Source organism: Ipomoea nil, unplaced genomic scaffold (assembly GCF_001879475.1).
Source record: "Ipomoea nil cultivar Tokyo-kokei standard unplaced genomic scaffold, Asagao_1.1 scaffold2704, whole genome shotgun sequence".
Taxonomy (NCBI): domain Eukaryota; kingdom Viridiplantae; phylum Streptophyta; class Magnoliopsida; order Solanales; family Convolvulaceae; genus Ipomoea; species Ipomoea nil.
In genome coordinates, this window is record NW_017619132.1 from 749,318 (window position 1) to 777,110 (window position 27,793).

The 27,793-nt window shown below is 37.2% G+C and overlaps 5 protein-coding genes across 15 annotated transcripts; 2 read left to right on the forward strand and 3 right to left on the reverse strand.

Annotated features, from left to right (window-relative positions):
• Window positions 1-631: 631 nt before the first annotated feature.
• Window positions 632-6,465, reverse strand: LOC109155982 (nucleolin-like). Of its 5 annotated transcripts, none has more exons than XM_019303720.1 (11): window positions 6,011-6,465; window positions 4,319-4,869; window positions 4,147-4,236; window positions 3,808-4,047; window positions 2,994-3,215; window positions 2,615-2,918; window positions 2,206-2,525; window positions 1,950-2,095; window positions 1,405-1,562; window positions 1,219-1,295; window positions 632-1,133 (listed from the first exon to the last, which is right to left on the reverse strand). In XM_019303720.1, exons 1-11 carry the CDS (start codon window positions 6,288-6,290, stop codon window positions 1,041-1,043), a joined length of 2,481 nt encoding a protein of 826 aa, XP_019159265.1. In that variant the 5' UTR covers window positions 6,291-6,465; the 3' UTR covers window positions 632-1,040. The 5 variants fall into 5 exon arrangements, with proteins under 5 accessions (XP_019159265.1, XP_019159266.1, XP_019159264.1 ...); XM_019303721.1 differs by having other exon boundaries at window positions 1,423-1,562; window positions 6,005-6,465; XM_019303719.1 differs by having other exon boundaries at window positions 6,005-6,464.
• Window positions 6,466-7,239: 774 nt separating this feature from the next.
• On the reverse strand, window positions 7,240-10,358 carry LOC109155583 (tubulin-folding cofactor A). Of its 4 annotated transcripts, none has more exons than XM_019303187.1 (4): window positions 10,228-10,358; window positions 9,620-9,782; window positions 8,260-8,346; window positions 7,240-7,576 (listed from the first exon to the last, which is right to left on the reverse strand). In XM_019303187.1, the coding sequence occupies exons 2-4, from the start codon at window positions 9,773-9,775 to the stop codon at window positions 7,472-7,474; spliced, it is 348 nt and encodes a 115-aa protein (XP_019158732.1). In that variant the 5' UTR covers window positions 9,776-9,782; window positions 10,228-10,358; the 3' UTR covers window positions 7,240-7,471. The 4 variants fall into 4 exon arrangements, with proteins under 4 accessions (XP_019158732.1, XP_019158730.1, XP_019158731.1 ...); XM_019303185.1 differs by having other exon boundaries at window positions 9,620-9,795; XM_019303186.1 differs by having other exon boundaries at window positions 9,620-9,842.
• Window positions 10,359-12,451: 2,093 nt separating this feature from the next.
• Window positions 12,452-15,258, forward strand: LOC109156109 (putative casein kinase II subunit beta-4). Of its 2 annotated transcripts, none has more exons than XM_019303939.1 (5): window positions 12,452-13,007; window positions 13,613-13,831; window positions 14,172-14,281; window positions 14,385-14,550; window positions 14,858-15,258. In XM_019303939.1, exons 1-5 carry the CDS (start codon window positions 12,740-12,742, stop codon window positions 14,986-14,988), a joined length of 894 nt encoding a protein of 297 aa, XP_019159484.1. In that variant the 5' UTR covers window positions 12,452-12,739; the 3' UTR covers window positions 14,989-15,258. The 2 variants fall into 2 exon arrangements, with proteins under 2 accessions (XP_019159484.1, XP_019159485.1); XM_019303940.1 differs by lacking the exon at window positions 14,858-15,258 and adding an exon at window positions 14,600-14,703 and having other exon boundaries at window positions 14,385-14,560.
• Window positions 15,259-15,496: 238 nt separating this feature from the next.
• LOC109156110 (60S ribosomal protein L37a) lies at window positions 15,497-17,149 on the reverse strand. 2 transcript variants are annotated; one of them, XM_019303942.1, is made up of 5 exons: window positions 17,036-17,149; window positions 16,295-16,334; window positions 16,114-16,202; window positions 15,941-16,023; window positions 15,497-15,851 (listed from the first exon to the last, which is right to left on the reverse strand). In XM_019303942.1, the coding sequence occupies exons 1-5, from the start codon at window positions 17,036-17,038 to the stop codon at window positions 15,797-15,799; spliced, it is 270 nt and encodes an 89-aa protein (XP_019159487.1). In that variant the 5' UTR covers window positions 17,039-17,149; the 3' UTR covers window positions 15,497-15,796. The 2 variants fall into 2 exon arrangements, with proteins under 2 accessions (XP_019159487.1, XP_019159486.1); XM_019303941.1 differs by having other exon boundaries at window positions 15,497-15,860; window positions 17,036-17,148.
• Window positions 17,150-19,158: 2,009 nt separating this feature from the next.
• LOC109155935 (eukaryotic translation initiation factor 4G-like) lies at window positions 19,159-27,303 on the forward strand. 2 transcript variants are annotated; one of them, XM_019303655.1, is made up of 12 exons: window positions 19,159-19,355; window positions 19,508-19,707; window positions 19,829-19,941; window positions 20,302-20,466; window positions 20,553-20,626; window positions 20,723-20,779; window positions 20,943-21,749; window positions 21,874-22,048; window positions 22,160-22,767; window positions 22,857-25,849; window positions 26,390-26,584; window positions 26,670-27,141. In XM_019303655.1, exons 2-12 carry the CDS (start codon window positions 19,538-19,540, stop codon window positions 27,004-27,006), a joined length of 5,694 nt encoding a protein of 1,897 aa, XP_019159200.1. In that variant the 5' UTR covers window positions 19,159-19,355; window positions 19,508-19,537; the 3' UTR covers window positions 27,007-27,141. The 2 variants fall into 2 exon arrangements, with proteins under 2 accessions (XP_019159200.1, XP_019159199.1); XM_019303654.1 differs by having other exon boundaries at window positions 21,874-22,767; window positions 26,670-27,303.
• Window positions 27,304-27,793: the final 490 nt, after the last annotated feature.

Here is a 27,793-nt window from a genome sequence, read left to right on the forward strand (position 1 = left end):
GGTTAGAGATTCGTCAGAACCCTAGTAACATGTAATTATAGGTCAACAATCAATTTTGAGCTTCAATGTTCCAAAATAACATGTTTATTTGTAAATTTTAAAAATTGTAAGGACCTAATTAACTTTTTGAATAAAGTTCAGAATTTCAAAAACTTATTTGACCATTTTTCTTTTTAAATTTAATTTTTTTTATGTTTAATTTTTACTCATGTATTATAAAATTGCAATTCTTAAGAGAGATGGGATTCGCAATTTCTCATGGTGACTAGAAAAACATAAGACATTACTTGAGAGTACACATTAAGTAAACCACACATGAGATGTAAATCACATTACAAAGATTATGTGCAACGAACTCAACCAGGAGTATTGGTAAAAATAAAAATCATAACTTTCAAATACAAAGATCTTACCTACCTACTAGATCAGCCCGATTAAGAAGGTATTGATAAAAATTGAACTCATGACTTTTACGTATGAGACTTATACTCTACCTACTAGACCACTCCTTCCGATGCTATATTATATTATAATATAATATTCTTGATATATTATATATACAGAATATGGGAATTGCAGTAATGCATGTCTATACCTTACTATAGTAAATGAATGTTTTGAAACTCCTTGGTTATTCCATTAAACTCTAGCAAGTATATATACCAATAAAAAAATAATTGAAATAAATATCATTTAGTAAACAGTTGTCCTATCACTAGGAAACTAAACTGTCATTACATCTATGATTTAAACTGATCTCACCATATTCCTCTTGCATCAAATGATTGGATATAATAAGCATCTTCTCCCTCAAACCACAAAGACCCTTTACTTGCTTGTTATACTTATACTTCCATCTCAATAACCATCATGATCATCCTGTCCTTATCGACAGGACCTTGAGAAGAAGAAGCACGAGCTATAACTTCAAACAATCATATATTCCGTTCGAGCAAAAAATATGACAAAACTGCCCTTCTTCTAGTTCGTTTACTTTTTGGTGGAAGGGGGGCAGGGAAGTCTTCATCTAGTAACTTACCTCAATAATAAGATCCAGACCCACCGCTCCCCATATAGCCACTACCACCCATGCCACGACTAGAATAAAGTGACGAATAGGAACTACCACCGACCTGAAATTTCAGCAGTAACAAAAGTTTGTTAAAAAGTGTTAAGATACTAAACGCAAGAGTAAAGGATATGTCAGGAGAAGCATACATCACCACCACGAGACACGTAATTACCACCATACCCCGATGAGTACACCCCACCAGCGTCACTACGACTATAGGAGCCTGTGAGGAATTTAAAAAAAAAAAAAAAATGACGATTCAGGTTCAATTCAAAGTGTATGTATTCTAGATATATAGCACTTGTGTTACATCGACGATGTTCTCAACACACCTCCACTATAGCCCATACCATGGCGACTATTATACAGCCCACGTGAATCCTGACTAGATATACTACTTCTGCTGCCACTATATCCAAGATTAGACCTCCCAAGTCTGCTATAAAACAAAAGACAAGTCAGTATAGTAATGCAGATGGCGAAAAGGAAACTGAGGGTGTGTTTGGTTGGAGACTTTTGCACCCTACTATGGGTTCTGATACCCATTATCATGTTTGTTTGCCTACTATTGGTTTCAAATCCTTTAGTAATTACAAAACTCACTACCCTTTTACTCCTCTACTTTTGAAAAATGGAATAAAAAATAAGAAAAAAATGTAAAAAAAAATAAAAAAAGCCAGTGTCCATGGATTAAATATGGAATTTTAATATATATACACATATGTATGTGTATATATATTTTTATTTATTTATTTATTTTGATTCTAATTCTTATTTACTACCAAACAAAGTGGCTTATTCTACTTAAACACATTACCATTACCGAGTATTTGATTCTCATTACCATTCCGACTCCAATGTTTGAACCAAACACACCCTAAATACTTTCTTCAAGTTAATGACAACAAACCTGTCACCATAGGCATCCCCATATTGAGAAGCATTGCCCCCTGCAACATCATAACTCAAACGTGCACGGGAATGTCGCACTCCTGGATCATCATATCGAGGAGGGACATCGTCCTGACAAGTACACAAGAGGAGAAATAAGTAATTCAACATCAGCCAGAAAAGTGATGAAGGAGACTAATATGCATGCCAGAGAATAACTATTAGGTGAGATAATCACTCACAAGTGCAGAATATGAACGTTTTGAGCCAGATATAGACTCATATTCATGACCACGTCCCTCACGGTAGTATGCTGGAGGTTGTCTTTCAATCACAGGGCCATAGTTATCATCAACATAAGCTCTTCTTGCTGAAGTTCGAGATGTTTCTATTGGCAAATCAGGATAGCTAGGCCCACGGGAAGAATATTCCTCTCTATACAATGTACGCTTATCGGAAGACAGTCTATGAGCATAGGCTGTTGAATCTCTGCTTCTAGGAGGAGCAAGCTCTTCACGCCGCTCATAGTCCCTTTTAAAACTATTTTTTGGATATACAGGAGCTACAAGTATGGCAAAAGCACAAGTTATCAGTGCCAGGGGTGAAACAAAGCCTGTCAAAAGAAGAGAGAAAAAAAAAAATCATGCATACCAGGTTGTCTCCTGTTATAGGACCTTCGGGCCAAAGGAGGAGCCACTGGTCTGCTCCGAGGTGGTATGGTCATGACTGGTCGAGAATCTCTATATCCAACGGGTCGTCTGAAACTACGATCAACCACAGGTTGCACACGCATACCAGTTCTTGGTCGACGCACAGGAAGACTAGGTGGGACTGGACGACCCCATGGGGCCCTGGGAACTCTTACTGGTCCATGCCTATGTCGGACATCACCCCGGCCACCATACTTTCCCCTGGCCCTTGAAAGTGGTCTTGACAATCTAGCCCTAACCTTCGCCTGAAATACAAGTAGTACTTCAACAAATCCATTTTGCATTAGTAGGCTAACAAGCTTTCCAGTTAGGAGACAAACCTTATTATCTCCTTCACCTAGCTCCTCATTGTTAATCATTTTAGCACAAGTGACTGCAGCATCATGGGAGTCAAAAGTAACAAATCCAAAATCCTTTCTCTTGGCAGATGGCATGTTACAAGCAAGCTCAATTTTTTCAATCTTCCCATATTTTTTAAGAAGGTTGTGGACATGATTCTCATCCCAAGATGCAGAAAGGCCATCCACGAACACTGTTTTGACCTATAATCATAATATCATTAGCCACTTAACAGATATTGTTATAAAAAGTCAAGGAAAAATGTTGTAGAAGCAACTCCCTCGAAAACCAAAAACCAAAAACAAAACAAAACACACACACAACAACAAACAAACAAAAGAATAAAAGCATTATCCCCCCCCCCCCCCCCCCCCCCCAAGGAACCTCAGACTCTCAGAGTACTCTAAGTACATTCCATCCATATAAGACCACATTACACAACCCTAGAAATAACAAAAAACTTGACCATGTTTATATATGCTAAGGACTATACGAGAGCACTATGGGCAGTATAATCTCAAATTCTCAATGGTCTTTTTTTCTTTTTCTTTTTTTACAAAAGGGTAGTGATGAACTTTAAATGTTATCATCTGTACATTAGATCATTCCCTCTCAACCTTCACTGCTGTAGCATATTAGAACCAAGTAAAACAAGAACAATATAATATGGACCAGTTATCAATCCTGATCTGTCAAGCCATTACCAAAAAAGCCTGTACATTGATGGTATCCCAGCTAACAGGTATGAAACTATTGTCCCTTATATAATTTCAGAACCAGATCCAAAGTGTTTACCTGTGCCATGATTTTATCACCTGGATCAATGAATGAATCTGAAAATGAAACCTTGGCAGGCTTGTCAACTCCAAAAACAACATTTCGCTTCTGCAGACACTTAAATGCATCCATGGCATCTGAGCGCGAGGAGAACTCCAAGAATGCAAAGCCTCGATTCATCCCGACATTATTTGTGTCCTCAACTAATGTCAAATCATTAATATTCTCAACACCATAGTGCTTCAACTTGTCCTTTAACTGGAGTTAAGGCAATGTCAAGAGGACAGCTATTACGCAACTTATAGAATCTAATAACTTGATGAAGGATGCTAACATTAATCAGCCTAATCCACTTACAGCTTTCTCTGTCCATGTCTTGCATATGTTACCCAAAAACAGGGTATCACTGTCTTGACTTGGTGTGACACCACATTGTTTCCCATTAACCTGAAAATTTAGTTTTTCAGGAAAATATTCTTTTACAAACTAAAAACTAGTAACCATTACAACTACAAAATCAATAAAATACCACTGGAAGTTTCATTTCTTTACAAGCTCGCCTGGCTTGTTCAACTGTTGCAAAACGCAAAAATGCAAATCCTTTGTTCTTCTTGGTCTGAGGATTCATCATAAGCCTCACTTCAGTAACTTCACCAACTTGACTAAAGACCTTTTTAAGATCATCCTCAGTAGCATCCTTGTCTAAGCCACCTACAAAAATTTCAAACTCCTTGCGCTTCATCCTTTCCTTCACAATTTCATGATGTTCTTCCTCCTCAGCTGCATCAACCATCTCAGCATGGTGGTCATTATCTTCTTCAACCTCAACATCCTCATGGGAGTCATGGACATCTTCAACTTCCTCCTCACCCATATCACCATCTTCCTCTTCACCAAAATCACCCTCCTCAAGTTCTTCCACAACTTCAACACACTCTTCCTCTATATCCTCCTGATCAGTTCCCCTTTCATCATAATCTACAGCAGTATACTCTTCAGTTTCATACTCAGGTTCGTTGTCCTCCAAATCTAACCTTTCATCCTTTTCATATTCATCAACTGACTCTTTAACTTCATCTTCTGCCACAATGAGAGAGAAACATCCAGAAGGCCAATCAACAATTTGAAAATATAAAATTTGTAGTGACCACCAACTTGAAATTTTTATAATACTCAGAAATTCCAATTTAAATGCACATGGCTAAAACTCTTAAATCATCAACAGAAGCTCCTGAAAAGAGTACCCTGGTTTACAAATAAAATTAAAGCATACAAAAACACTTAAATAGAAGGTTTTCCCTTCAGAATTTGGCAACACATACTAGTGCACCAATGACTTCAGGTCTTCAGCCTATCTTCTTCTTTCCTCCTTGAAGAAGAATATAACCCCCTCCCTAACTCCAACCTTCAGCTTCTACTAACCTCTGAAATTACCAAACGCCAAAGCCAAAACCCTACACATGCAAGTTTAAGTGAACCAAAATACACATGTTTCTCCAACAGAAATTTTGAACAAACCTACTTATATACCTGTTCTGCAGCAATAATTAGTTCATTTTTCTGCAGCAGTAATTCATAAAACACAAATTTGTATATGAAATGTATTCTCCATGAATTTCTAAAGAACAACTCAGAGTTGCATAACCCATCTTGATAGATATTTAATGGCACTCGCTCCACACTCCCAGCTTGAACCACAAGGCAAGGAGGACAGAGGTCACTCAGTTCTGATTGAACATAAACCTATATCACTATATGGCACTCCTTTGCCATACCTGAGACCTTGTTGTTCAAAATCCGCGGATGTCAGTATGTCACCCAACTCTCATGGGGAATTTGCTATTTAATAAAGTTGATATTGGGAGTAAGTTTCAGCTGAAAATTGCTACTCCATAATGGGCAGCCAATAAATTTCACTCCATATTGGGGAAAAAACCCCAAAGAGAAAGTGGACACCAGTACACCACTAATCATTAGGATATTTAACCTAGTTATAGCAACCAGAAGTTTGGTCTGATTATGCAGATTAACATACAACACAGCCCCAATTCCTTATAATTCTGCAGAACGGCTAAAATTTCAGGACATGTAATCAGACTTAAGGTTACACTAAGCTTAAGTAAACAGATCTATAGTCAGAATTCACAAATTCCGGTTATAGAAATACATTATATCTATTAAAAAAAACACACATCTTTACAAGCAAATCACTTACTCTTACCAGGACCAGACCGGTTCTCATGTTTCTTCTCAACCTCACGTTTCTCCATCTCTGGTTCAATTTTCGGCGGCGTCACGGATTTCTCCTTAACAGCTAGTGGCTTTTCCTCAACCTTCGGCTCCATTTTAGACCCCGGCGAGGGTTTCTCCTCTTCTTCGACCTTCACAGTCTTCAACGGCTCCTCGGCAGGCAGGGGCTGGACCCTGGACGCCCCGCGAATGGGCCGACCCCCTCTTTTCGCGCCCGGTCCGGCTGCCGTCTTCCTCGCTCTCGGAGGCATAGTTATCCTAAAGCACAAAAGCCTCAAAAACGTAAAAGCTGAGAATCAAAGCCCCTGGGAATTGGTGCGTTGCAGACACACAGTAGAAACCCTAGCTTGAATTTGATATGGTAGTTATAGGTTGTTAGGTGACGTTCAACTGTTGAAGTATGAGGAAACAAATATTTGAGGTTTTTTTAATGTTTCCTGAATGCTACACGTGTAATAGGTTATAGGTCCCGTTTGGCAAATCATTCTGTGCTACCACACTATATGGACTAAGTTGTTACCTACCACATTATATGAAATATGATGTCGTGCGTCTACCATATTATATATGAATTAGTTTTTTTTTTTTTTGCATCTCCATACTATATGGACTAGATTATCATGCATCTGTCACAATCTACGCTAAATACTATATGTATATATGGACTAGGTTGTCAAACTATATGAACTAGGTTGTCATACGTCTACCATATTATTGAACAATACTGTTGTTTGATAATACTCATTAACACCACTTGCAATTTATCATCATGACACTGATCTTGTCAATTACAGTGTTGAAAAAAATACTAGACTGACTGATTTTTTATTATTTTTAATTGTTTACAATTTTTATTTTATTTTTTACATGGTTATTTGCTTTAAAAAAATAAATAAAAAAATAAAATAAAATAAAATAAAAAGATTCGGCCGTCTAGATGCTCAACTGCATGCGGAGGAGGCCGATTTCAGCGTTCTTCAACGCAGCCGGGCACCACCTAGGCACAATTCTTGCAACATATATAAATAACATCAACTATATTATTATAAAGTGTAAACACATACTTTGATCCAATTCACACCATCATTTTTTATGTTCTTAGATTTCATAAAAGTAATAACATTCAAATACAAATTTATTTGTAATTTATCACTAAATGTATTTGGAAATGTAGTTGGATTGGCATATTTTTGTTGCATTTTAGAAATTTAGATTAAACTTTGACATGATGAGCAGTCAGAGTAAATGATGTTGTTTTACACAATAAGCCATCACAGTTGATGAACACTCCATGGCCATTACATATTGTCTTGCACAATGAAAATTGTCATGATGGATGATGAACATTCAGTTACAAAATCACACATTATCATGAGCTGTAGAAAGCTTAAAACATGACATCCAGAAAGCAAGGCGGCGAGACTTTCGTACGCTATGCTTCTGTACTTTGAAGCACCTGTTCAACCTCGGTTATGACTTTTTGAGCTTCTTCAACCTCGGGGCCTTCTTTTTGGTTCAACTCCTCTTCGATCTCAACCTGAGGATAGATTCCATGTTAGCAGTCATTAAGATTTACTCTAGCTAAATAGAGGGAAGCAAAAGCAGAAAACTTTTTGTAGTTGGCTTGTGTTTCAAACATCAACAAAGAGATTTCATGAGAGTAATGCCCATATGGTCAGTAATATTCTAAGTGCTTCTTTAAGTCATTGAAACGCGAGTTTAATTAAGCATTATGTAGCCACCTCGACAGGCAAAACAAATCACAAAACCACTTAAAGAGTGGCACAGCTATGCATATCGTTCTTTCATTCTATAGAATATATTACTTCAATTTCAAGAGAAGCTCAATGCTGCAACTGGGGAAGTAGAAGAAAATAATGAAACAAGAAAGGGAGAGCCCTCAATTTCAAGAGAAGCTCAATGCTGAATATTAGATTTCCATTATAAACCAAGCAAAAGAATGGATATCATGTGACCTCCTCAGTTGCCAAATATACTCTAGAACAGAAATGTGATGCAATTTTGCAAGTAGTGCAAGTTAATGAGCTTAAGAATAGAGTCGGTACTTTGGGATTACTTTTCTACACATCTCTAGATGTTGGGTTGTGAAACAACTAAAATAAAATTTCACAAGATACCTAGCCTATGCCTTAGTCGAGCTGTTAAACAGGAAAATGGTTAAATCTAAAGAATGACCGCTTCCAGTAAATGATATAGTACCAGGGTTCCTTTAAGGTCAGTCAGTGCAGCTTCTAAACGCTTGTGGCAATCGGGTATCATCATTCTGGATTCAGCCAGCACGTTTTCCTGCATAATACATATAAAAAATTGTTTAACAAAATAAAACACAAGGAGAATAATGATATTGATAATATGCAGACCATAGAAAGAGCCTGTACATTAATCACACTTTAAAAGCTTCAATTTTAAGAGGCTATTGGTGGATCATGGCCGCATCACCCAATCACACAACCAATATATCATCAAGTGGGAAGCAACATCAAAATTCTACAGCCTAAACTTCCAGAATAACTTCACTAAGCCAATAAAAGACATTAGCATTGCACAAGATATCACTCGATGATTCTTCAAAGTTCAAAACATACTTTCGAAATACAGCTAGTGATCAACTACAGACGTATAAATCTTGAAGTAAAGTTTTAGAGTTTTAGTCCTAGTATTTGATATCAAACTTCAAAATACATCCCAAAGAAAATGAAGCAATTGAAAATGTGTCTTGATTTAAAAAGCAGACTCATTTGATGGATATCTAGATAATCCATTTTCAGTAATCACTAATCTCTATATATTCCTCAAAGCACTCTAGGTGTGGCTGTCCAGGAAGCCACACAACTCCCCATCGGGGATATTTAACATTACCCATCTTACTAACAATAAGCATAAAGAATTCAGGCTATTCAACCAGAGATCTATCAAATTTAGTAACTCACACCAACCCCCTCTTAATGTCCACTACCGAGCTCTTAGTATGCTAAACACTACTACAAGCAAACACACACGCCTTAGTGCCTTACTAACAATAGGCATAGAGAATCCAAGCTATTTAACCAGAGTTCTATCAAATTTAGTACTTCACATGCTCACACCAACAGCCTCTTAATGTCCACTACCGAGTTCTTAGTATACTAAACACAATACTAAAAATAGTTGCTCCCAAGGGGGCAACCCCAGCCAACTAGCCAAGTTGGTCGGGCTTGGTAACCACAAGGTTACAAGTCCGACTCTCAGCAAGAGTAGCCATTCACCAATTGGCAACCTAGGTCCTTTGCTGGTTAGGGATAAGGGTTTAGAACTATCCCAAAGTCCCAAGTGCATTTAGCAACTATCCCAAAAGATCAAATCTTTTCTTAATTTTTGTTATCACCTTGATAGACTCCCGACTCCCACTTGAAAACAAGTCCCAAGTGCATTTAGCAACCATTGATAGAGCAACTATCCCAAAAGAACAAATTTTATACGGTCAAAAACATAATCTTTACACTAGTTAATTGTCTATAGTACCAATCAATGGAACAAATTGTCAGCTTTTGGAGTCTGGACATGAGGAGAAATGCCAAACCTGTTGTTTGAGGTCATATGGATCGGCGCCTTTAGCCTTCATATCAGCGGTCTTGGCGGATTCTCTCTCCACCTCCTTCTCGTAGGAGTGCAGCTCCTTCACTATGCGTTTGCAAGTCGACGTCTTGATCTTCAGATTCCTAAGCGTCGCAGCCATTGTCAATCTGCCAAAAGAGACTGATCACACGAAAAGCACCCGCGATTTATCTCCTTTTCCAGTGTTTCTGGAAAGTAAAATGAAGTTTATAGCTAGGGTTTTACATGCTATTATTACACAATCGGAATATACGTGATAGCAGAGAGAGTGAGAGTTTATCTTCGTTGTGAACTTTCCTCATCACTCACAAATTCTATTATTCTGAATTTTCCTCATCACTGACAAATTTTATTATCCAACTAAAAAATTATTTTTAAAAAATTTGCTTTTTTACTAAAATTATTTATCTACCGAAGTATAAATAAGATCCTCTCTATAATGAGGAGCACTGCAACACGATCGAGAGCGATGGATGAAGAATATACAACATTTTAACACCTTCATCAAATTAAAAGGATAGTGCACGCAAACCATCAACATTTTTATTGTATTCCTTAAAAACATTCACCAACCTTTAGTACTAGCTTCTTCGTCGCAGGGGTGGGCGGGCCGCGACAGCAGCAACGTCGGCTTGTAGCTTATTCGCGTCGTCGGATGCTCGGAGTTGCGATAGACAGTCAGAGACGCAGAAATGGAATAGACAAAATTAATTTGAGGATTCTATAATTTAGACATTAGGTATTATTTCAATCGTTATGCTGTGCATTCGTATGCACCATGCATGGTGCATACGGATGCCAAAACGACGTCGTTTTATTAAAAAACGCGCGTCTCCCCTTTAAAAAATTTTCAGGTTCGATTCCCAGCAACAACATTATATTGTTCATTCATTCTGGAATTTTAGTTCATAGATTATGGAATTATAGTTCATTGATTATGGAATTATAGTTCATCGATTATGGAATTGTAGTTCATCGATTCTGAAATTTTAGTTTATAGATTATGGAATTTTAGTTCATTCATTCTGGAATTTTTAGTTCATAGATTAGATTATGGAATTATAGTTCATCGATTATGGAATTATAGTTCATCGATTATGGAAATATAGTTCATCGATTATGAAATTTTAGTTCATATGTTGTTGCTGGGAATCGAACCTGATTTTTTTTTTTTAAGAGAAACGCGCGTTTTATTAAAACGACGTCGTTTTTGCATCCGTATGCACCATGCATGGTGCATACGGATGCACAGCATAATTTGCCGTATTATTTGGGGTTTGAATTTTAATTACTAATTATTAAAGCGTTAGTTTTATAAATTATTATATAGTGAAAATGGTCAAATATGCCTCCAAACTTTACTTAAAAAGTTAATTAGATTCTTAAACTTTTTCAAGTTGCAATTAAATCTGTTAACATCACATTTTAGTACAATAAATACAAAAATCAATTAGTGACTTGCTATCACAGGTCACTAGGTTCCCTTCAACATTCCAATGACATTTTCGACAACAAATCGACCGACAGTCATAGAACGATCGCGGGTCAGTTTTAAATTATGGAGAAGGCAACTACCTTCTCACCGGAGAGGGTTGCCTTCTCCGTTAATTCAAAATCGACCGCGCAACTGTAGAGACCGTTTTACGGTCGTCGGTCGTTTTGTTGTTGGAATGTTGACTAGAACCTTGTGACCTGTAATAGTATGTCACTAATTGGTTTTTGAACTTTATTGCACTAAAATGAGATTTTGACTGATTTAATTGTAACTTTAAAAAGTTTATGATCCTAATTTAATTTTTAGATAAAATTTGATGATTTATTTGACTCATTTCTTTATCTCGTGTCTGAATTATCGGATCAAAGAGCCACGGTGTCAAATACCAAAAATGAAATATACATTTGGCTAACATGATTTTGTTTAGTTTAAATACAAGTACTTTTAACCCTATGTATGGCTATGAGTATTTTTCATTCAAATGGTTCATTATTTTATTAAGATAATTAAAACAAGACTAATATTGAATATATGTACACACACACACACACACACACACACACACACATATATATATATATATATATATATATATATATATATATATATATATATATATTACATAAACCATAATTTTAACAAAATAAAAGTATACACAAATATTATTTTTATCAGTTTGAATTTAATTAGTTTAATATAAAGTATAAAGTTGTGAATTGTGATAACAAAATACAACTAACCATAGTTAACTACATTTAGTGTTGTTTGTCTTGTTTATAATTTTGAGAATCCGGGCATACAAGAGTGTGCCTTTAAGATATATAATAATAATAATAATAATTGAGCTCGAGCGCAATTCTATTTTGAAACGAGCCGGCTCAAACTTGAAGTTGACCATTCACGAGCCGAGCTTTGATCGAGCGGCTCGCAAGCTGCTCAACTTATTTACATCCTTAGTTGACAAGTATCATGCATCTTAGTTAACGCACTTTGTTCATGTTTCTAAGTTCGATTCTGTATAGGAATAACTTGTTGTCTTTCTGACTTTAAATTTGTCATTCACCAGTAATATAAGGTGATTTATCTCCATACAGTTATTTACTAAGTATCACTTATAATTACAATATAAACTTCACTCGAAACATACATATAACGGTTATGAGCTTTTCCGAGTTTCCATAAATTAAAGTTAGTGCATATCAACAATTAATTAGTTGCCAAAAAAATTAATTATAAATTATAAATTATAATAACAACCAATTAATAAAATAAAATACTCCGTAATCTAAAAGGAGAGAGAAAGAGAACCTCACAAGTTACAGGGCTGTCCTCTCTGTAGACAAAGAAACCCTAATTATCTCCGTCTCTTTCTAACACATTATGCACAGAGAGTTTATGACTTTATTCGCATCTCAACTTCTCAAAATCTTTTTGATTTTCTCAGCCTCAATCCCCCTTCGATTTTACTGCCATATCTAGGGTTTTTCCCTCTCCCATGGAATCCCACCTGTAAATACCGCATATCTACGTAGCTTCGCAAATATATTGTTGGATACGAAGCACTGTAATAGTTTGAGGCAGAAGCAAGACATGTACAGGGATCGCGGAGGCGGAGGCGGAGGAGGGTCGTCGAAGTCGGAGATCGTGGGCGGGGCGTTGGATCGGAAGCGAATCAACGATGCGTTGGATAAGCACTTGGAGAAGTTGTCGCCTTCCACCTCCAAGTCCTCCAAGGAGAAGGCAGTGTCCTCCATCGCCGCCGGCGCCGGTGGAAAATTGCATCAGCATCATCAGCAGCAAATCGACCACCGCGACAATCGATCATCCTCTGCTTTTGCTGCCAAAAACAAGTGCTCTGGTGAGATTCTTCGCCCCAAAATCTCCCCTCTGGATACTTTGGTCACTCAATTGCTGTAAATGCTTGATTTTTGTGTAGCTCCCCGGCGGTTAAATGTTACTTTATCTCTTTTGCTGAATTATAGGATCTGCAAGCTGCTGCATTATGCTTTTAAACTCTTACAAACATGTTGTCATTTCTAAGTACTCCCTTACCAAACTATTAGCAATGGTGAAAAAGACGAGGTCTTAAAAGATAATGTCTTTCACTGCAGTTAGCACTGCAAACTCCTTATTCCATTCTACCATTAAATTACATTATTAAAAATGCTTGCTTGGCTCTGTATTATCACCTTGAAGATCAAGTTTCTTCCTTACAGGCAATTATCTGTGAGTTCACATCAAAGATTTTTATGTGGCATATTTGCTATGTAACTGTTAAATGTTTTTCAATGGCACCTCTTATTATTGTTGGATTTCATTTTGTTAATATCATGTGGCAGCTTTCTGTGATACTTATATTTGCTTCATTGCTTCATATATATGCTAAATAGCTAATTGCTTTATATGTTTTCCTTTACAGTTTGTTTGTGCTATAACAAGCTAAAATTGTCTTCTATTATGCAGAGGAATCTGAAACAGACAGTGAAGATTCCGATGTTAGTGGTTCTGATGGGGATGATACATCATGGATTTCATGGTTCTGCAACCTCCGAGGAAACGAATTCTTCTGTGAGGTTGACGATGAATATATTCAAGATGATTTCAATCTTTGTGGGTTGAGCAGTCAAGTTCCATACTACGATTATGCACTTGACCTTATTCTTGATGTTGAATCCTCACATGGTAAGTCTTGTAGATTATATAGATAATTAGACCCTTCAAAGTTTTAATGTTGAGGTTTTTTTTTAAAACCAACTGTTGATAAGACTCTTATGTATAGAGCTAGATAGAATAAGATATTACTCCGTACTTCCAAGTTAAATCACTCTATAAAGGAAGAAGGAAATGAGATTCTTGTCCTGGCTGATCAAATTATTCTTCACCTTTTGTTTTTTCTCTTTTTAGGAGTTTGGTCTAACTTCCTTTGGAGCCTAAATTTATGAGTAAATGGGTAATGGCCCCAATTATTTGGTAGTCATATAAAAAGGCCTGAGGCTTTATTGTCTCTGTTATGGATGTGTAGGTGATATGTTTACTGAAGAGCAGAATGAACTTGTTGAATCGGCAGCAGAGATGTTATATGGTCTTATTCATGTGCGATACATATTGACTAGCAAGGGAATGGCTGCGATGGTAAAGTGCTGTTAAAGATGCATTACTTGTTGTGTTGGCAGCAGAGTATTATTTTGACCTTTTGATTGAATTCTTGATGCTATTTGTGGTTGAAAATTTTCAGCTAGAGAAGTACAAAAACTATGACTTTGGGAGATGCCCACGAGTTTTCTGCTGTGGCCAGCCTTGCCTCCCTGTTGGGCAGTCGGACATTCCGCGATCAAGCACTGTCAAAATATATTGCCCGAAGTGTGAAGACATCTACTATCCACGATCAAAGTACCAAGGCAGTATCCTCCAATTGCATTGTCTTTTAGTATATTCTTTTTACATCTTCCCATTGCATTCATTTCAATTCGTCTTTGTTGCATGCACACGTTTTCCATATTTGTGTTGTTTGACTATTTTTATGCTGGGGTAGAATTCTTTTGCTTGTGCTTCTACTTTTCTTTAGTAATTTTGCATGCCAACTTGATATTCACACTTCCCATATTACTGGAAAAAAAACATATGGACAAGAATATTTGTTATTCTGCATCCCATTTCCGTTTTTAATTTATACGGAGTAACTCAATTGGATTTCCTTCACTAGCTAAGATATCGATGGAGCTTATTTTGGAACAACATTTCCTCATCTCTTTTTGATGACGTATGGACACCTTAAGCCTCAGAAACCATCTCAGAGCTATGTTCCGAAGGTATTCGGCTTCAAGCTTCACAAGACTTAAAAATGAAGTACGAGAATGCACTGTGTAGAGATCTCATTTTTCTGCCAAAGAGATGCTTTTTACCTGGCTTTCATTCATGTACAAGATGTTATCAGCCAGGTAATACAATATGGAAAAAAAAAATTGTTTGATTGATAAGAAGAAATAGTATCCCCATACTGTCTGTTGAGCAAATTTGTGCCTCAAATCTCAAAATGAACTATATTGGAATGTATGTTACTTTCCTTCCCACCTTGTGTATCTTTCTATGGAGGTAGCATTCAGATTATTGATCCTTTCCTTAAATTTTTTTAAAGATACCCATTGGCTTGATTACTAAATGTAAAAGCAGATGCAACCAACAATCTAGTGATCTCCAATTAAACATGCAGAAGATCATTGGAAAATGCACATAAAATATAGAATACTTCTTGTGTAAAAACATCTTAATTTGAAGTGTGTATTAATAAATAAAAAAAAATCACCCATTTATATGATTTGTGTTTTACTTTAATTGCCAAAAACAAACTTAAAACTTTGAAAGAAATTATCTTGCCATATGGTGTCAAATTCTTATACAATGTTTAGCAAGATCTCTATGCAACCTGCAGATCTTTCAGTATGGCATTCCAAGCCTAGACTGGATAACCAATAACGGTAAGAGGGCAGAAGAGAATGAAAACAGTATAAAAACATAACTAAATTTGACGAAAACACATTCAAAAATACATAACTTAGTTTAACAAAAATCAAAACTTTGGCTTTAACATTGGTTCTAAAACCCAACATATTGTGCAGCACAACTCAAACTTGTATTCCACGAAATGATCTAGCTTTCAGTCTGCTCACGCAGCCTTCGGATGGTGCTCCTTACAGTCACAGCACTAGCGGTGCTACAAAGATAAAGGAACCAGGTTAGAATGTAGAAGGGCATAATGGTAAAGCAAAAATACAGCAAATCTGGGAACCTTACTTTAGTGTATATGCACCACCAGCCTTGACTTTCCCACAGTCCTTACATCCCCATATTCCAACTGCCTTTCTCTTAACAGCATACTGCAGGATTAAAAAAATGAAGTATTTAACAATTTTATTTTATACTCCGTAGTAAAAAACTCCAATCATAACAAACAACACACTACTTACCTTGCCACAAAACTCACAGAAGTACTTGCTATGCTGGCTGACTTCCATCTTCTTGATCTGCTTCCTCAAACTGGCACCATAACGAGTACCTAAACAATTGACAAGCAGACATAATCCAAATCATATACACTTACAAACCAAACACCGAAAAATGAGTATTCATACAGTGGTGGACACATACCATACTTTCCTACAATACCAGCCTTCTTGGTTCTCTTAGTCTGCATAAAGTAAAAAACTTCAATTTAACAACTATGAAAGGGAACAGCAAAATATATCATTTTAATGCAGTAATTGAAGACCATATGGGGAATTGGGGATACACTCCATACGACCTCACATGACATAAAATACACAATTATCTGGATGAGCTTAGAACAACAAATTTTAGCAGCAAAACATAGCAAAACCGTAGACTTCACCACACTTATGTACACCCATAAAATATTGCAAAACCATAGACTTCCCAACACTTCTGTAGAGTGTAAACCCACAAATCATGTCCTGGCTCAGCTCAATTTTGAAATTACAGATTGGTTACTAAATACTAATCAAGAGTCATGCATATCACTTCAATTCCATGTTCCAGCCACTTTCCAATGGCAGGTATATTTCTATCTAGTTCTACTAATATGAACCATAAAGCTAAAAATAAAATCAAACTCTAGGGGAAATAAAAACATTTCCCTTCTGTTTCCAACTATAGAACATGTCAATTTACGCATCATATTCTTCCAATTCCTTGTTCTTTACAATAATAACTGCTAATATAACTCACAAACACCCGCACTGACAATCAGAACCAAATTACATTCAATTGGCAGATACAGATCGCTAAGCAGCTTTCATATTTACGTTGTTACCAAGAACAAAGCTTTGTGTATACGAATTTCATGCAGAAAATGCGAGTTCTGGAAAATACCATATTGATGAGCTAGAAGAACGCTGCTGAGACTGCAGGCTGGTGTGGAAGGAGAGGTGCAAGCGGCAGCGAAACCCTAGAATTCCTGTTGTCGAAGAAATAATGAAAGATATATATTCGGGCATTTTGTAAGCAATGTTTGGTGGGCCTATTGGGTATTTCTAACACGAAGCCCATTTCGTGGATTTAGGGCCCAGGCTGTAAGTCCGGCCCGTTCCTTTCTTTTTTTTTTTTTGATAATCCGGCCCGTTCCTTTCAGTTCTTTCAACTTTTCAAGTTTCGAAGCTTGTTGCATTGGGGTGCGTTTGGTATAATAAATAGGGTGGCTAAGATAATTCTCTATTTCAATCGATTTTCGAAATGTCATTTAATGAATTGTTATTGAAATAATTAGTACAATTTATCGCTTTAATTTTATCGTTATTGTTATTATTATTATTTCTATTTCTATTTCTATTTCTATTAGTATTACCATTTTTCCAAAAAATAGACCCGTGTCCTAGTGTTGTTCTCGTTGAATCTCTAATCCCAATCACATATGATAGGATGTAAATTATTGTAATTCAGTTGAACACAAAAATTAGGTATTTGTTTACTGTGCACAAGTAGTCCTCACCTTGAAAAGTTGTTCTTACATTGTCGCGGATGATACTAAATCCCGGATCATTGTTATCAAACTTCACCTATATGACCAATTGAAATGCTCATGCACACCCGAGCCATAGTATTTGATTGATTGATTCAAATGCGCAAGTGAAACTATAATTAAAACCAAACATATAGTAGTCAAGGGCCCTGTTTGGTAAAATGACTGTTAGCTGATTGTGTTAATTAGAGGGTATAAATAGTTGATAACATTAGCTTATTGTAGAAAAGTGTTTGGTAAATTAGCTGTTTGCTGATAGCTGTTTTGTAAAATTTATTTTCTCAAAAAGCTAATTGAAAAAATTGTTTGGAGTAGTTTTTTGAATTTTAGCATTTCAGAGTTGCAAAAATCTAATTAACCAAACATTTATATCGATATTTTAACTAAATCAGACAATTAATAGTGGTCAAATAAGTCAAAATTGACCTATAGGCCAATTTTTTACCAAACAGGGCCAATGTGAAATTTTGTGAAATACAACATATCTTTGACAATATTTCAATTTTCAAATTATTTCAGCTGCAAAACAAATTAAACTATTATATTTGAACAATTGGTAAATTGGTAAGTGGATGATTAATGATACTACAATGTTGAAATATTGCATATTGTATGCCAAACTCTATTAGATACAACTACACGTTAATTTCAAACTTGTTTTATAATGGTAAAATTTACTCTAATGTTACATAACATGTGGGTTTACATGATTTGATTTGCATATTGCCACGATAAATTCGTACAAAAAAATGTTAGATATTATACTATTTTGAATATGATTTTTATGAACTATTTTCTTGAATTAATATTATTATTACAACTAGTTTGTTTTATATGATATAGATAAATGTTATACAAGATAATATGCTCAGCCAAATATCGGGTGCTACTAAATTTGAACTTTAATCTCTTGCTCCATAAACAACCTATTGAACTAATGAGTTAAACTCATATACTGTCTGTACTTATATGCATTTACATTTTACTATTAATATTATTGATCAATTAATTGCAAAATTATAAAATTATATATCAGATAACGCGACGAAAGAAAATATAACTGTCATATTATGAATAGATGATGATGTACTTTGTGTACTTATACGCGTTCAAACTTCAAATTGTATTGTATTTATTCATACATTGACCAATTAAATACAAATTGTAATTTTATTATTAGATGACAATGGATCGCAAATTACATAATAGAAGTAAATCATATCATATCATATTATAAAAATAACAAATTCAAACAAAAAATATAATATACAAGAATTATGTGTCTATGCAATTATGCTTACCTTGCATATTAGTGTATTATTTTGTATTTTTTATATATAGTAAGAAGCAATATCATTTTCGCGTGCAATTGAGTTTAAGCACTCCATATTTGGTAATAGAATACGGTATAATAGTATTTTCCTTAATTTTCCTTAATATATATACTAATACAAACTCTCTCTCTAAAGTTATATATATATATGCTCTCTCTCTCTCTCTCTCTCTCTCTCTCTCTGTATTTGTACGCACCAAACAACAACACAAACGCTCGCTCACATCTTCTCTGCTCGCTGTTTGTATATCGTATGGGTGCGGTGGTGCTTCTGGTTGCCGCCGATCGCCACTGACATTAAAGCCCTAATTTTTGCACAGCAACACTTCCTTTCACTCCAGGTAACTTCAGGAAGTGGAAAGCTCGAAACTTTATGGATTTTCATTTTGTTTTTGCTTTATTCGAGGGTTGTTGAGGTTTGATTTTTTCCTCTTTTCGATTCCGTCAATGTAATTGCTGTGCTGCTTTTTGATCGGCTGATCCGCGTGCACAGTAAAACTGCTGTCGTCGACGTTTTGGATATATGTCCCATAATCAATCGAGGTCGGAAAGTCGCGACTCTTATCAGAACAGGAGGCCTGGACGATCCGGCAGCTTCAATCAGTATCGCGGTAGTAAAGGCGGCGGCGGCGGCGGCGGAGGTGGCAGTGGCTCTGCCCCTGCTCCTAGTCCCTCCTCGTCTTACAACAGAAGGTAAGTTAGGTTTTATTTGTGTGGATATATGGCTATGTTTGAAGGCAGGGTTTGTATGCAATTTATTTATTTATTTAATTATTTTTTTTTAATTTTCTGTTTTGTTGTTTTTTTGGGTTAGCTTCAACAAGAAGTATAATAATGCACAAGGAGGATATCGGGTAGCAAGTGATCCAAGTGGGAGCTCTGCTAGAGGAGTGCAGAATGGTGCTCACCAAGAACAGCCATTAAGTGGTATTTGATACAAATTGCTCCTTTTTTTTTGCTAAATTTTATTGTAACTTGTTTTGAGCTAAGTCCTGTGAGTTCTTCCTTTCCACGGGGTTGGAATGGTCAAGTTACTTTTTTTTTTTTTTTTTGGGGGGGGGGGCTTAAGTCTACAATGCAAGAATTTTGGAAAGGTTTTCTCCTTGAAAAAAAGATATAATTGATTTTATAATCAATGTGTTGACAAAATTGGACCAGTGGCTTTAGTATGCCATTATTTTTATTTTTTGATGGTAGTTATGGTGTGGGATGGCAGTGGTAAACTATTAATTTTACTTTTTGCTTCTTATAGTTGAGTAATTCTCGACATTCTCATTCTTATTGCAGAAGTTTTAGATGCTGCACCTATTACTACTGCAGGTGTCCCTCCTTTGGGTACTCCTGTTAATGTCAGTAATGCACCAACACAAAAAATTAACAGAGCTGTACCTAGACCTCCACCCTCCAATTCCTCTGCTGGTCCAGACCCTAATGCACCAGGCACTTCTAAAGGTTTTTTATATTTTACTTTTTTACTTTTTTTATTTGATTCAAGTTCTAGCTTCCTGTTGATACTCATGTGTCTTTTCATGATTTAGCTCCAGGAGATGGATCTAAGTCCTTCCCTCTTCAGTTTGGGTCGTTAAATCCTAGTTTCATGAATGGGATGCAGGTAAGTTCGAGTTTCTTGAGCCATGAAGTTTGATATTTATAATTTTCATTTTCTCTCAAGGAATTGAGGTCTTCTTTACACCATGCTTATCTTTAGGTTCCTGCTCGAACAAGCTCAGCACCACCAAACTTGGATGAGCAGAAACGTAGCCAGGTTAGTAGTTCTCCACTTTGTTTGGTAGTGAATATATGATATAGCCTGTTGTTTTCTTTGTTTTGTGTTTATTACATGATCATACTTAAGGTTGCTAGCTTGGCTTTTTTATTTCTTCTCTTCAATACTTTTTTTTTTTTTTTTTTTTTTCTTCTTCTGGAAGGCTCGCCTCAACTCTTTGAAACCTGGGCCTGCATTGCCAAATCCATCTACATCTGTGCAACCGCCAGCAAAAAAGGATGTAGGGAAGGTTGACCAATTTAAAAAGGATTCCGGGAAGGTTGATCAATTTAGTAACTTTGAGGGTCCGGTACACTCTAGGCCCAAGAGGGACATGCCTCCTTCTGGTCCACCCCCACTGACACAAACACTAAAGCCTTCACCTCATCCTTTGACTGGGATTCATATGCAAATGCCCTTTCACCCAGCTCAACCTCAGGTTCCTGTTCCATATGGGGGCCATGGTCAAATTCAATCTCAGGCCATGTCTGCCTCGTCTTTGCCAATTCAAATGACGATGCCTCTACTTGGAAATCCTTCATTACAGCAGCCAATGTTTGTCACAGGTCTACCGCCCCATCCAATGTCATCTCAAGGGATCATGCATCAAGGACAAGGTATAAGTTTTGCTTCTGGAATGAACCCCCAGATGCCTCCACAGTTGGGAAATATGGGAATGAATATTCCTCCACAATTTCCTCAGCAACAGGCTGGAAAGTTTAGTAGTCTTCGGAAAACTGTAAAGATAACCCACCCAGAAACTCATGAGGAATTAAGGCTTGATGGATCACCTGGTCCCAGATCACATCCCAGCATGCCTCCTCAATCACAGCCTCTATCATCATTCCCACCAACTCCAATTAACTATTATCCTAATTCCTACAATAACAGTTCAGTATACTTCCAACCTCCAAGTTCTCTTCCGCCAAAGAATTCCCAGAATCCTCAGGCAACAAGATTTTATAATCAGGTTAGTGATTCACTCTTTTACTATTATTCTTAGAAATCCACCCTATAATTGTTGATTGCAGGCATTGCCTGAAAAAAGGTAAAATATAATTGCTGATGTAAAAAACTTCATGATTTAAATGCAGGTGACAATCAAACCAGCTCCTGGCACTCCAGGGGAAAAGGACCAGGTGACAGTAAAACCTGCTCCTGGAATACCAGGGGAAAGGGACCAGTTACCTTTGGTAAGTTCACCCACCAGCAAAGATTCTCAGAAACATGCAAAGTCGCATGTAGTTGCTTCAGTTCACCCTCAAAAAGATTCTCAGGCTTCTACTCAGAGTTCTATGCTTCAACCAAAGCAGGGTTATGGATCAACCCATGCGTCATCAATTCCTGACCATGTAGTTGCTTCAGTTCACCCTCAAAAAGATTCTCAGGCTTCTACTCAGAGTTCTATGCTTCAACCAAAGCAGGGTTATGGATCAACCCATGCGTCATCAATTCCTGACCATGTAGTTGCTTCAGTTCACCCTCAAAAAGATTCTCAGGCTTCTACTCAGAGTTCTATGCTTCTTCAACCAAAGCAGGGTTATGGATCAACCCATGCGTCATCAATTCCTGACCATGTAGTTGCTTCAGTTCACCCTCAAAAAGATTCTCAGGCTTCTACTCAGAGTTCTATGCTTCTTCAACCAAAGCAGGGTTATGGATCAACCCATGCGTCATCAATTCCTGACCATGTAGTTGCTTCAGTTCACCCTCAAAAAGATTCTCAGGCTTCTACTCAGAGTTCTATGCTTCAACCAAAGCAGGGTTATGGATCAACCCATACGTCATCAATTCCTGAAGCTAGTATGCATTCTACTGTAGTTTTAGGTTCTTCTTTGGAAGCGCCCAGCTTGACTCCTGTAATCACAACTTCAGATAAGGGTTCTATAGATGTGCCAGTGGGCAGTTCTGAAGAATTATTCCCTGATGCGATCAAAGCGCAGCAGAAAAAACCAGGCGATGTAGACCCTTCGTCTGTGCAGGATGAGGTATTTTACTATTTTATTTCTCACTTGTTAAATAAACTGTCTGTTTTGGTGGCTCTGAGCAAATTCCTGTTACTTTGAGAGTTTTGTAGGTTGCCAGGCTTTCTACTTCTGTTTTAGGCTTGCCTCCACAGCCTCCCGAAACTGGAGATGAATCTGCTGTGGGATCTACTGTAGATGATATTGATACCAAACCTGTTGATGCTCATATAGAAGAGTCTTCCAAACCTCCTGATACAGAGAGTGAAGAGAACAATACAGTGCCTGAAACCACGAGTGAAAATGAGAAAGTAAAGTTGCATAATGTTGTACAAGACAGCAACAATTCCAAGACACAATCAGAGTCCATTTGTTCAGAATCTTCTGAGTTCATTAATCAAACCGAAGAGCACTGTCTACAGAGAGCTGCAAGTTCCAGCAATGAGGGTAGTTCAGAAGAAATTACTCGGGGCAAGGTTAATGAATCTGCTACATGTTCCAGTGAAGTTGATAATGAGGCTGATAGTTCTTTATCATCCAGTTTAGATATAAATGACATGAATTCCAAGGGCACCCCCTTGGTGATAGGTGTATCTACCCAAGATCTTCACATGGGTACTAAAGAAATAGCTTCTCCAACAACTTCCATTGTTGATGAGGAGTCTGGATCTGAATCTCATGTGTGTCCTGAGGCTACTTCAAAACACAAAGATGAAAATGACGACACTAGCTTGACTACATCAATTGCTAAGGAGAAATCTTTGGTTTACCAAGATTTGCCAAAAAGTACTCTTGCTAGAGGAAAAAAGAAGAAAAAAGAAATATATAAAAAGGCAGATGCTGCAGGTGCAACCTCTGATTTGTATGTGGCATATAAGGGTACGGAGGAAAAGAAAGAAAATGACACATATGTTGAAAGCATCGAAGGAAACATTGTTGATAGTTCAAAGCCCTTTACTGTTGAGGTGGTGCAAGACATTGTGTCAGTCAAGGAAGGTGATCAGGTTAAAGTTGAGCCCGATGATTGGGAGGACGCTGTTGATGTTTCAAGTCCAAAGCTGGAATCTCCAGAAAATGGAAAGCAAGTTGTACGGGGATTCAATAATTATGCTGAAGGTTGTGATGAAATGACAACCAAAAAGTATTCAAGAGATTTTCTATTTAAATTTGCGGACCTATATACTGACCTTCCTGAAGGTTTTGCAATTGCATCTGATATTGCGGAAGTATTGATGGGTTCTCGTTCTACTGTTGATGCTACTAATGAACCATACCCAAGTCCTGGCAGGATTGTTGATAGACCATCTGGAGGCTCTAGACCAGAACGCCGTGGTAGTGCCTTGGGAGATGAAGACAAGTGGAGTAAATTACATGTACCACTTGTGACTGGACGGGATATGCGACCAGACATGCCTTATGGTAGTAATTCTATGGGATTCCGTCCCAATCAAGGTGGTAATTTTGGGGTTTTGAGGAACCCCCATGCACCAACCTCACTGCAGTATGCTGGAGGTATCCTTGCAGGGCCGTTGCATTCAGTTGGTTCTCAAGGTATGCAAAGAAATGGTGTTGATGCTGACAGGTGGCAGCGAGGAACTGCTTTCCAGAAGGGTTTGATGCCTTCTCCTCAGTCTCCGTTACAAGTGATGCATAAAGCTGAAAAGAAGTATGAAGTTGGCAGCGTAACGGATGAGGAACAAGCAAAGCAAAGACGGTTGAAAGCAATTCTAAACAAGCTTACTCCCCAGAACTTTGAAAAATTGTTCCAGCAAGTTAAAGATGTCAAAATTGACAATGTGACGACACTTAATGGTGTTATTTCACAAATTTTTGACAAGGCTTTGATGGAACCCACTTTTTGTGAGATGTATGCAAACTTCTGTTTTCACCTCTCTGCTGAGCTTCCTGATCTGAGCATAGACAGTGAAAAAATTACTTTTAAGAGATTGCTTTTAAACAAGTGTCAGGAAGAATTTGAGAGAGGAAAGCGAGAGGAACAAGAAGCTAATGTAACTGATGGGGAAGGTGAAACAAAACTCTCAGATGAGGAAAGAGAGGAGAAAAGACTAAAAGCACGGAGAAGAATGTTAGGCAACATTAGACTAATTGGAGAGTTGTACAAGAAGAAAATGTTGACAGAGAGGATAATGCATGAGTGCATAAAAAATTTGCTAGGTGAGACTGAGAATCAGAATCCTGATGAGGAAAACATTGAAGCTTTATGTAAATTAATGAGCACAATTGGTGAGATGATAGATCATGCAAAAGCCAAGGTGCACATGGATGCTTATTTTGCTATGATGGCTAACTTGTCAATCAACATGAAACTATCTTCCAGGGTAAGGTTTATGTTGAAAGATGCAATCGATCTTAGGAAGAATAATTGGCAGCAGAGGAGAAAAGTTGAAGGACCAAAGAAGATTGAAGAGGTGCATAGAGATGCAGCTCAAGAAAGACAAGCCCAAGCTAGTAGGGTTTCTCGTGCCCCCAGCATGAGTTCTTCTGTTAGAAGAGGCCAACAAATTGATTTTTCTCTTAGAGGTCCTAGTATATTGCCTTCTCCAAGCTCCCAGATGAGTGGGTTCCGACCTATGTCTCCCCAGATGCGGGATTATGGTGGTCAAGATTCTCGGCTGGATGATAGAAATTCATTTGAGAATAGGGCATTATCACTTCCCCTTACCCAGCGGTCCCATGGAGATGATATTACACTTGGACCTCAAGGTGGACTTGCAAGGTCTTTTAGGGGACAAACAACTGCTCCAATAACCCCATCAGCTAATATACCAAGTCCTGGTGATCCCCATAGAGTTGCATCTGGGATGAATGGCTTTAGTCCTATGCCTGATCGGATAACACATGGCCCAAGGGAAGATTCCATGCAGAGGTATATGCCAGAAAGGGTTTCCAGTCAATATGGTCATACTGGTAAACAGGAGTGGAACATGCATTATGGAAATAGAGATCGTGGATTTGATACTGCTCTTACGTCTCCTCCAGTTCGAGGTGGAGGGACAAGTTCTATGCAGAATGTTCATCAAGATAAAGGATTGTCTGAAGAACGCTTACAGGACCTATCCATGTCTGCAATTAAAGAATTTTACAGGTACTATTCTGCAATTACTTTTGGATTCTAGCTTTACAAATAGGGCTGAATCTTTTGCTGAGAAATGTTTCCTGGAGTTTGATTCTGAGAGTAATCTAATCAAGGATCTTTGTTTGCTTACTCTCCAAGGCCTTTAAATTTTCTTTTAAAAAAAATTATATTGTTATATAAGGAAAGTGTGTTTAAAATAAAAAAATTGTGGGCACTGACTATTGGCATCTAGATTTTGTCTTCCGTGAAACCACCAAGCCAGGGAAGACATTTTATATTTCATTTCTTCCAACATTTGCTTCTTATTCTCTAAATTTGTTCTTTATGTTTCTAATATGGCATCTTCTTAATGTAATTGGATATGGTGAGAATATGATGAACATATTTTTGTATTTGCTATATCACATCACATGTTTTCGATATTCACTCGTGTAATGAAATACCCTAGAAGTCCAAATAGGAATCTTTTCATAATTTGTATGGAGTTCCCATATGTGTGCATAACCTGATGTGTCCTATACATGCTAACAAGTGCTTTTCTGATGACAGTGCCAGAGATGAGAAGGAGGTTGCCTTATGCATGAAAGACATGAATGCTCCAAGCTTCTATCCTTCAATGATTGCTCTTTGGATCACTGATTCTTTCGAGAGGAAGGACATGGAGAGGGATCTCTTAGGGAAACTTCTGGTCAACTTAACAAAGTCTCGGGAAATTGTCCTAAGTCAGGATCAGCTGATTCAGGGGTAGGCTGTTGTTTTTCATGACATACAATGACAAAGATTGATCACTGTTTAACTGAACGTTGACTTATTATGTCCCCGCGAACAGGTTTGAACGTGTTCTCACTACCTTGGAGGATGCAGTTAATGATGCCCCAAGAGCAGCGGAATTTCTTGGTCGTATCTTTGCCAACATGGTTTTGGAAAACACGATTCCTCTCAACGAGATTGGGCGGTTGCTACATGAAGGCGGGGAGGAGAAAGGGTGCCTCGTGGAGACGGGGCTTGCAGCCGACGTTCTCGGAAGCACCTTGGAGATGATTAAATCGGAGAAAGGCGATTCTTTGTTGAATGACATCTGTAAAAGATCTAATCTGCTGCTAGAAAACTTCAGGCCTCCAGGTTCTAACAAGCAATCCAAACTGGACAAGTTTCTATTTTCATAGCTTATTATAGACTGTGTATGTGGTAGAAATTCATGTCTAGTGTTCTTTAGGGTCACATTCCGCAGATAAATATATAAATATATATCTATGATCATATATGTGCTTCAATGGGAATCAACAAAGAGGCTTATCTTAGATATTCTTAGATATTATTTTGTCAAAAATGTAAAAAGTAAACTGGAGCTTGCCATCTTGGTTGCACTGAGCTGTTAACTTACTTGCCAGTTGGCTGTGAATATTATGGTTTTAACAAGCTTAATTGATGTTTAATATGAACCCTGCAATGATGTTGGAGTCTTTTTTAAGTCTCAGAAATTCTTAAATATGCTTAGTTTGAGCAGTTATCCAAATCAAATGCCATGTCACGTCTACCCGGTTTTTACCAGGAGTTTACATACTAAACGATTGAATTGTATAGGTGTTTAGTTGATTTTGTTCCCTAATCGGTTTTGCCCCACGGGCTTAGCTTAATATTTCAGTAAGGTGGCAATATAGGCATTATGTTCAAAGTGAGCAGATCTCTTGTGCGCATTGACATTTGGTCTTGTCTGCTGAGCCATTGAGTTATTGAGTCACCGTGATTTATATCTTCTCAAATATTCTATCGAGCTGGGGTGTGGGACTATTGGGGTTGGGGATTCAACCGGGAGAAAGTTAATAGTTTTTTTCCGAATAATTTGATTATGAAATCAATATGTAATTTTTATAAATTCTATCCTAAGCAATTTACATGTTTATCATGCATTAGGGAATAGTTAATATTCTCATGTAGATAAATACATTAAAT

Bases quoted from the DNA above. Each gene is read 5' to 3' on its own strand.
- LOC109156110 (XM_019303941.1), bottom strand. The intron at 16,203-16,294 runs GTATGTGTCCAC...TCAATTGTTTAG, and splicing joins TGGTATTGTAGGAAAGTATG to GTACTCGTTATGGTGCCAGT. The intron at 15,861-15,940 runs GTAAGGTTCCCA...TTATCTTTGTAG, and splicing joins GGTGGTGCATATACACTAAA to CACCGCTAGTGCTGTGACTG.
- LOC109155935 (XM_019303654.1), top strand. From the start codon at position 19,538: ATGTCCCATAATCAATCGAGGTCGGAAAGTCGCGACTCTTATCAGAAC. The intron at 21,750-21,873 runs GTTAGTGATTCA...ATTTAAATGCAG, and splicing joins CAACAAGATTTTATAATCAG to GTGACAATCAAACCAGCTCC. The intron at 25,850-26,389 runs GTACTATTCTGC...TTCTGATGACAG, and splicing joins GCAATTAAAGAATTTTACAG to TGCCAGAGATGAGAAGGAGG.
- LOC109156109 (XM_019303939.1), top strand. From the start codon at position 12,740: ATGTACAGGGATCGCGGAGGCGGAGGCGGAGGAGGGTCGTCGAAGTCG. The intron at 13,008-13,612 runs GTGAGATTCTTC...TCTATTATGCAG, and splicing joins TGCCAAAAACAAGTGCTCTG to AGGAATCTGAAACAGACAGT. The intron at 14,551-14,857 runs GTATCCTCCAAT...TCACTAGCTAAG, and splicing joins ACGATCAAAGTACCAAGGCA to ATATCGATGGAGCTTATTTT.
- LOC109155583 (XM_019303187.1), bottom strand. From the start codon at position 9,775: ATGGCTGCGACGCTTAGGAATCTGAAGATCAAGACGTCGACTTGCAAA. The intron at 8,347-9,619 runs GTTTGGCATTTC...TGTATTATGCAG, and splicing joins CATATGACCTCAAACAACAG to GAAAACGTGCTGGCTGAATC. The intron at 7,577-8,259 runs GTACTATATCAT...ATCTATCCTCAG, and splicing joins CTGACCTTAAAGGAACCCTG to GTTGAGATCGAAGAGGAGTT.
- LOC109155982 (XM_019303719.1), bottom strand. From the start codon at position 6,290: ATGCCTCCGAGAGCGAGGAAGACGGCAGCCGGACCGGGCGCGAAAAGA. The intron at 4,237-4,318 runs GTATTTTATTGA...CTAAATTTTCAG, and splicing joins AAGAAATGAAACTTCCAGTG to GTTAATGGGAAACAATGTGG. The intron at 2,096-2,205 runs GTGAGTGATTAT...TGTACTTGTCAG, and splicing joins AACGTTCATATTCTGCACTT to GACGATGTCCCTCCTCGATA.